We start from the raw sequence: 8556 nt of genomic DNA on the forward strand, positions 1-8556 counted from the left end.
AATATGCATTGAGCCCCCCCCCCCCGAAAAAAATACAAAAGTCTATTTTTATAAATTTTGCATGGTGGCCAGTCTGGAAAGTACCCACATGGCAAATTTCAAGTTTGTTGCATGTCGGGAGGTATGCTAAACATTTTGAACAGACACACAATCACAAATTTCTCTTTTATATATACTGTATAGAGATAATGAAAAGCCTACTTGGTGCCCTGCCCCCTACAGGCACCTCGCTGCATCTCTTCAACATTATGATCCCATCTCGAATGCTCATCCACACCTGTGTAAGGACAGTACGGGGCCAAATGGTCGCAAATGAGGATTGTAGCGATTAAGGCAGGCAGGGTCAAGTGAAGTAACTGGGTGAGGAGTCACCGCGGGGGGAGGTGTGGAACCCACGAGCGAGGCAAAGGAAATCTCCGATAGGAGAGAGTTCAGGAAAAGGGGTGTGGCGGAGCCGAGGTGAGATAAAAGGCTGCGCGAAGTGAGGCTTGAGGCTGCCGTGGGGGAGTCGGGAGTCTGGACCGTCGTTGCTGTCATCACTGTGGATCGCCCTCATCGTCTTGGAGGACTAGCGAAGGGAGTTATATATTTACACCGTAGCTACTACGCCAACGGCTCCTACATAGTCAGCTATGTAGTGAGTGTCGTGTAGCAGATACATAGAAGTCACCCAGTTGTAAATTAGTCAACCTGCATCCATCTGATAACCTGTCAAGTCGGGTGGAATGTATTTTATATAACTTAAGACAGTGTCTCTGAGTGCTACATTACACCTGCATGGATGGGAATGTTCCATCTCACCTGCTCGCTGGCTAGTTCCACGTTGCAAATGCTGCAGTGCTTCTCTCTTCCGTTGTTGATGTAATTTCCCACGTAGCAACTTAGTTCCGCCCACACCGGGAAGCTTCTTTTCATGAATTTTGGTTCACAGGCAACAGGTGCCGGAGGGGTCTCTAGCAGAACTTTCCTATGCCCAACTTTGGGCCACGAGTCGTTTTTAGGAGGAATGGTGGATGTCGCTGAGGTAACTCCCGGTTTCCAGGGTCCCTGAAATGAGTTACACTGAGCCTCGTATGGGGGCTTATTCGTGCTCTGGAATGGCGGTGGTCCCTCTGGGCCCTGTCCCATTGGAAACGGCTTCTGTAAGTTGTGAGAAGTAGGCTGAAGCTGCTGTTGTGAGTGGTGAGGCTTAAAGCTATGCTGCTGCTGATTTTCCAAGCTCGGAGGCATCGAGGGAAAGGAAGATTGCTGCCGTTGCAGGCTCTGAGGCATGGAGGGAGGGTAATGATGCTGCTGTTGCAAGCTCGGAGGCATGGCGAGGTGATGCTGCTGTTGCAAGCTCTGAGGCATGGGGGGAGGGTGATTATGCTGCTGTTGCAGGCTCTGAGGCATGGGGGGAGGGTAATTATGCTGCTGTTGCAAGCTCTGAGGCATGGGGGGAGGGTGATTATGCTGCTGTTGCAGGTTCTGAGGCATGGGGGGAGGGTGATTATGCTGCTGTTGCAGGCTCTGAGGCATGGGGGGAGGGTAATTATGCTGCTGTTGCAAGCTCTGAGGCATGGGGGGAGGGTGATTATGCTGCTGTTGCATGCTGTGAGGCATGGGGGGAGGGTAATTATGCTGCTGTTGCAAGCTCTGAGGCATGGGGGGAGGGTGACTATGCTGCTGTTGCAGGCTGTGAGGCATGGGGGGAGGGTAATTATGCTGCTGTTGAAAGCTCTGAGGCATGGGGGGAGGGTGATTATGCTGCTGTTGCAGGCTCTGAGGCATGGGGGGAGGGTGACTATGCTGCTGTTGCAGGCTCTGAGGCATGGGGGGAGGGTGACTATGCTGCTGTTGCAGGCTCTGAGGCATGGGGAGAGGGTGATTATGCTGCTGTTGCAGGCTCTGAGGCATGGAGGGAGGGTGATTATGCTGCTGTTGCAAGCTCTCGGGACTGGGGGGAGGGGGATAATGCTGTTGATGTTGCTGCTGCGCAGGTAGCACTAATTCAGGTACATCTACATCCACTTCACACAGGACCTGAAGCACCTGCTGTGGACGTTGGTACCCCTGAACTTGCACCATTTCCACATGCTGTGGCTGCTTTTGCCTTAGGTCCCTTCTTCTGCAGAACTCCTCAAGGAGGTTGGGCAGGTTTTCGGGTGTTAGCTTGTCAGGGGGATAACGGCAGAGCTCAGTTACATCCTCCTCAGAGAGGCCGAATGACTCCAGCAACCCAGGCTCGATGCCTTCACCACTGTCACCATTAGCCAATAGCAAAGCATCGTCAGCCATCTCGCTCTCTGGCACGTACTCTTGATCTCTTTCCATTGGTCGCTGTACGGCGTCGAAATGTGAGACGCGATGACCAAGATAACTAAAGTTCTAAGAGCACTGCATTCAATGACGTTCCATTTAATAAAAGCCGACTGACAGGATGTACTTTGAGAACAATCACTGTGCGGAGTGCGAAGGGACTGTCTTTAGAGAGGTGGATGAAGATGCAGTCTCAGAGTATGTTGAGGCAATGGACGCAGCTCCAACTCCCATCAGCAAAACCTATTCAAAACAAACCATTAGTGCACTTGAAAGGCAGTTTTGTACAAGTAGAATGCCTAGAGGTTTGAATAACCATTTTAATGGGAATTAGCTCACTACAGAACAAAATACAAGTATCACATTCTCGTCTTCATAGATAAGTAATATTTTTTTTAAACACGCTTTAATGAAATGTACCCTACTAGTAATGGAAGAACTCCACGACTCCAGGAAGTGGCCCCAAAGCTTGCCACAACGTAAGGGGGCTGTGGTGATTTATAGCCAACGTCAGTTTACCGAGGACAATTAGAGCCAAGCCGAAACATAACATATAAAAAATGTTTTAAAATGTTTTTTATTTTTTATGATAGAATATCGTATTGTCATCAGTGTGACATAAGTTTACCAAGTTTGCAGTCGATACCACATTGGGAAGTGGGTAAAAATTGAGTTACAAGATTTGAGGATACAACGACAACAACAGAGTTAATAAAAAGCGTGTAAAAAGAGATGCAATCAAGAATGTAATACAGGAATAAAACTGCTGGATGCAGGCCTCTCTGCTCCGTCGCCATCCCTCAGTTCTGCGATGTCACAGTCCATATTAATCGATCACATTGTCATCTCAAGAGGGCTCTCTCATCATTTGGCTGCCATTCTGCCCCCAGTCTGGTCTATCAGCCACTGTCCCTTCTCGCGATGTAACCTGCTGAAACCCACCTACTTTCCTCAACAGTCGATATGGTTTATATCATTTAACCCACGTTCTCTTGTCAGTGCAAGTGCAAACGTGCACATCATCAAGCTCCTTCATACACTTCCAGCTTTTGTCGACATTCATGTTTATACCCCATGCAATAGCAGGCAATATGCACAGGCTGAAAACTATCTTCCTCATGCAAATGTTTACGTTGCTCTTCATTATAAATGTCAACGTTTCAAAATAATCCCCATGCTGCTGTTATTCTATAGTCACTTTAAGATGTTTTCTTGTTTATGTTTTTGTTTTGTGTTTGTTGCGGTTGCACCCGATTCAAGAGCCGAATGGCTCACAGGGCTACACCAAATAAATGAAACTGAAATGAAACTACTGGAGCTATGCATTTTTAAAGAGATTTAAAACCGACTTTTTTACAACTACTTTTTGTGTTGAAAGTTTGCTGTACTTCCCCCCCCCCCCCGCACTGATTAGCACGTTCGGCTACGTGCGCCGCGAAAGAAGTTCAAAATACAACCACCTCGCCTCGTACACAGGAGGTCGTGGGTTCGATCCCGACCCTGCTGACGCCTGCTGTATACTTTGGGAGTTCACGGTGTCTCTCTCTCTCTCTCCACGGTCGCGCGGATTTTTCTCCGGGTCGTCCGGTTATCCCCTCCACATTTAGAATCAACATTTCAATTGAACTTTTTTCAGTTTCATTTATTTGGTATAGCCCTGTGAGCCATTCGGCTCTTGAATCGGGTGCAACTGCAACAAACAAAAAACAAAAACACGAACAAGAAAAACATCTTAAAGTGACTACGCTGCAAACAGAAAAATCCAGGAAAAACACAGAAAAGTCTTCCAGAAAAAGCACCGTACACCAACGCTGTGTGCAAAAATCTCAGTGGGATGCAAGTGAAACAACAATAACCACAAGACAACTTAGATTAACATACTATTATCATAGTATGTTTTTTGTTTGCATTTTGACTGCAGGTATTGTGGTTAATGCAGACATGAATCCTTGTAAAAAGGTTTCAGTTTTGTTGCCAGAAAAAAGGGGAAAAAACCCTATTATTACATTTTGGTACTGGCAAAGGAGGTCTAATGATGTAGATGCTCACCCCGAGACCTCATTACTTTGATAGTGCATTGTCTTTGAGCTGTGTGACGCCTTTTGGCGTCATCTGGCCGAGCACCAATTGGGTCGAGGCTCAAAAGAAAGCCGTCCCTTGGTGTGGACCAATCGGTTTCTGGGACAATGCATCATATATTATAATAGTATGTTTTTTTGTTTGCATTTTGACTGCAGGTATTGTGGTTAATGCAGACGTGAATCCTTGTAAAAAGGTTTCAGTTTTGTTGCCAGAAAAAAGGGGAAAAACCCTATTATATTATAACTTAGATTAAAGCCATCAGTCTAACTCCGTACCACAACAAACAAACGTGGCCATGCACAAAAAAAAGCAAGTTTTTGAAATCACCAAAATAAAGCCATAAAAGCAATGTAACAGTGATCATAGGAACTGTGACCGAAATTTCACAATAAACGACGTAAACAACACATGTACCGCCAAAACCATGTAAAGCCATAGCCGGCTGCACGAGTGAAACTCCACAACATCACCCACGCGTTTCCGTCTCTCGCCCGCTGTTAAATTTACACGCCACTCGGCTGAGCTACATCCACGTGCGGCCACGTCGCTACGCAGCTCGGCGAGCCTAAAACCCGGTTAAGTAAAACAAAATACATATAGTAAAGTGGGACTTAGGCGTTGCTTTCTCACTGGCGTATTCGATTCTTGCTGACCGCGTTACGTCCAGGAGTTAAAAAGCCCAGAGCCGGGGAGGGGGGGGTGGCTGGGCTGGCTTCTCAAGGTTGTTTCCGTGTAGTTTAGGGTGGACAGCACCACCCTCGGCCGCCTTTGTCTCCCACAGTGCACCGGGGTCACTCGTTTAAAGCCCCCCCCATGAAATGGCGTTCACATATTCGCCACCGACCACCGATGTTAAGCACCGGGGGGGGGGGGCTTCAGGAAACACAAACGGGCCGCCATTTGCCACCAAGCCGCAGGTGACAGTCGCAACCAATGCCCCACCCCCCCCCGCTGTTTGTGCCCAACTAGTTGCACGGTTACGGGACCAGGCTAGGTGCACCTTTCGTGAGGCGGTCACACGGGAGAGAGACGGCGGGGCTTCCCCTACTGCTGCTTGTTGCGAGCTCAGGAGGCGCCGAGGCGCCAACCGATTGCCGCCGCCGCCGCTGCTGCTACGCTAGACGCCCGCTCGCGATTAATTATTCCCGACCTCTCCGCCCACCGTCGCTCGGCGGAGAGCAGAGAGGGGGGTGGTGCGGGTGGTTAGGCAGCGAGAGTGTCGTTGCGGGACTCACGGCCGACGAAGATGGACGCGGATTGAAGGATGGACGGAAGGAGGCAGACCAGACTCTGCCCTGCAGACATGGTGGTGGTGGGTGGCGGTGGAGGGGGGGGAGTGGAGAGGACGCTGATAGGTCCGCGGTGAACTGCGCTCGTGTCGCACCAAAAAAAAATATTGTGGAAGGGACCGCGGTGAATTGGCGCTCGCTATTTAACAAGGGGGCCCCCCACCCCGACCCCACGTTGAACGACGCTCCGAGTTGATCGTGCGGGTGACCCACACGGTAAGGGGTGGGGGGTACAGCCAGTCATCTCAGTCGGTCAACCCATGGCACCTGGCTGGGTGTGCTTCCGTCCATAAATGACGTCACACACACCTCGTCACGCGGCGTCACAAAAAGTCAGACTCCCCCCCCTTAAATGACGTCACAAAGCTCTGCCCCCCCCCTCCCCAAATAAAACATGCTACAAATCGCTTTTAAACTATTGTCATTGTAGTTCGTATTTAATGTGGCGCTGCACTCTGATGTTGTAGGAGAAAACATTTATTTAAAAAAAGTCTATTTAATTAAGTAGAACGTGTTATCTATATTTATTTAAAGTTGCTCATTATGATGTGACGTCACATTTCTCACCCCCCCTCCCTTCTCGTCATACATCGTCACAAATGTCTGACCCCCCCCCAGGTGCGTGACGTCATTTACGGACGGCCCCTTAACACCGAGGTGTCGAAAAACATAGGCCGCAGTGACACAGCGCTTGCTGCTGTACAGCAGCTGTAACTGCAGGTGGACACTTGGCGCACACGCCGTTGAACACACATACACGGGTGTGCCGGCAGCGCCGTGGAACTGAACCAAGGGTCACGTTAGACCTCACAGGAAGGCACCCTGGAACCCTCTGGTGGGTTCGAGAAGGGAGGCGCGGCTAGGGCGGAGCCAAGCCGCGCCGAGGGGAATAAAAGCAGCGGAGAGCGAGAGCTCGGGGCTGCCGGTTCTGGGAGCGGACTCGTCTCGTCGGCGCCGTCTTCCGTCACCGCTGCCTCGGCCCGATCACTGCGTGGCCGAACAGCAGTTGGCCGTCTCGGTCGACGCCGTCGGTGCAAAGCGGGCAGGGTCGTGTCCGGGCCGGGCCGTACGGCAGCGTGGTCGTGAGAGAGAGGGGGCCCGAGTTGGTGACGTGAACATAATAAAGGAAAGCCGGTGCCCTCCTGCGACTACCTCGTCTCCGACTGAATGTGTGCGCCACACGCCACCCGCACACACACACACACACGCCTCGAGAGAGAGGGAGAAGAGACGAGACTACAGATGTACAGCCAAGCACCACAGTGAGCAGGTTAACACTTTACTCGAGTAATTAGAATCACCAAGGCCTTAACAGAAACTGTGGGATTTTTTTTTATACTTTGAAAAAAATTATATTTCTTCATTTACATGTTCAAATTTCAGGAGTCATGAAATAGCTTGCAAAACGGCTTTCACACGGATGACTGCAACAACTTAATTCCCCAGTCTGTAAATTACACGGTGAATGGCGCCTTTTAAATTTTGACCAAATTAATAACTCAAATCGGCAGCCTTTATGGACCGCAATTTTTGACCAGGCGCTCAAATCAACCCTCATCATCGGCCATTATCCACTGCTGGATGATCGGCCTCCCCAAAATCGAAATAGCCTCATGTCATAATCCACATCCCCTGCTGCGGGTGAGCTGATCTCACCTCCCATTAGCACGGTTGGCTACGTAGAGGAAAAGTTCAAAATACATCACTCCGTTTTATCCGCCCTCTTCGTCGTTTCCTCCTAGACATGGACATATTTGTAAACATTATATTGGAACGCTTAGGCTTTCGCGACCGATATAAAATCTGAATTGCTTTTTGGGTCAGATCGCCTCAGTATGTCATAAACCCTCCTCCACCCGACACAGCCAAGTCACGTGAACAAACGTGCCAATACCTGCGCCTCAGCAGCACTCCGCCGGTGTTAGGAGTGATCCAGTTTCAACCAGCATTAGCGGGCAGTTGCTACAAATATGAAAATATCACATCTAACAATTGTAACCATCATTTATTCAAACACATTGACCTTTATGTACCACTTCCTGTTCTCTTGTGGGTGCACATTGATGACGTCACAACACCTACTAAAGGCCCCAGGCATAAGAGAACATTTTCTGGTTTCCAGAAACTGCCTGATGATGCTGGTTGTGACTATCAGTGAAACACCAAACCAACTTAATGTGTGGATTGCTCGCCAACACACGGATGTGCTTAAGCAGTAGTACACCAGCCCGTTTGTCCAAGTGGCAATTTAATTAATTGGCTGTTGAGTGGAAAAAGGCTCACAGCACACATTTCACTTTCGGGAGCTGATGCAAAAATCAATCATGAATTGTGACTCCAGCGATTGTAATTTTAAAGTGCAAAGTGTTTATAATCATTCACTTCAAGAACGCGGGTTGTCAAAGAGAACTAAGCGACACGGTGTAGACTTTCTTGCCATGTTTATTAGATGCAGTCATTACACGAGCGTGCGAGGGACATTGGAAATGGCTAACACTGACAGCTTGCGCTAAAAGGATTGTGCCGACGGTGAGTGTACAAGGACCTGTTGAGGGCTTAAGACGGCTACTGTTGTTCACCGTGTGAGGTGACAGCTTACGTAGGCTGTCGAGTTGTGTCCAAAACTTGTGTTGAGAGATTGGTTTGAGTGGCTTGCATTATAGCGCTGGGTCTATTACTTACGTTGAGAGCTTGCGGGATTAAAAAATAAAGTTGTGTCGCAGGGTTGCATTGACACCTTGAATTGACCACTTGTGCTGGTGGACTAAACGAAGGCTCATATCGATACGTTTGTGTTGCTGTGCCGAGAGCTTGTGGGGACAGTGACAGCTTGTGTTCAGTGTGTATTGAGATATTGTGTAAGCAGAGTGTGATCAAATATGCTTGA

General features: G+C 49.0%; 1 protein-coding gene across 3 annotated transcripts in view; it reads right to left on the bottom strand.

The window, feature by feature from the left end:
* LOC116939006 (uncharacterized) overlaps window positions 1–5761 on the bottom strand; it is a 38300-nt gene extending 32539 nt beyond the window's left edge. Inside the window, exons 1-2 of one of the 3 annotated variants that reach the window (XM_076061155.1) lie at window positions 5616–5761; window positions 802–2541 (exon numbers count right to left, since the gene is read on the bottom strand). In XM_076061155.1, coding sequence (XP_075917270.1) covers window positions 802–2313 — 1512 coding nt within the window. In that variant the 5' untranslated portion in view covers window positions 2314–2541; window positions 5616–5761. The remainder of the gene's footprint in view (window positions 1–801; window positions 2542–5615) is intronic. The other 2 variants (XM_032946842.2, XM_032946843.2) reach the window with 2 other exon arrangements.
* Between the last annotated feature and the right edge of the window lie 2795 nt (window positions 5762–8556).

The sequence above is a fragment of the Petromyzon marinus genome, chromosome 5 (genome assembly GCF_048934315.1).
Source record: "Petromyzon marinus isolate PM22_M1 ecotype Great Lakes invasive population chromosome 5, UKy_Petmar_22M1.pri1.0, whole genome shotgun sequence".
NCBI classification, from domain to species: Eukaryota; Metazoa; Chordata; class Hyperoartia; order Petromyzontiformes; family Petromyzontidae; genus Petromyzon; species Petromyzon marinus.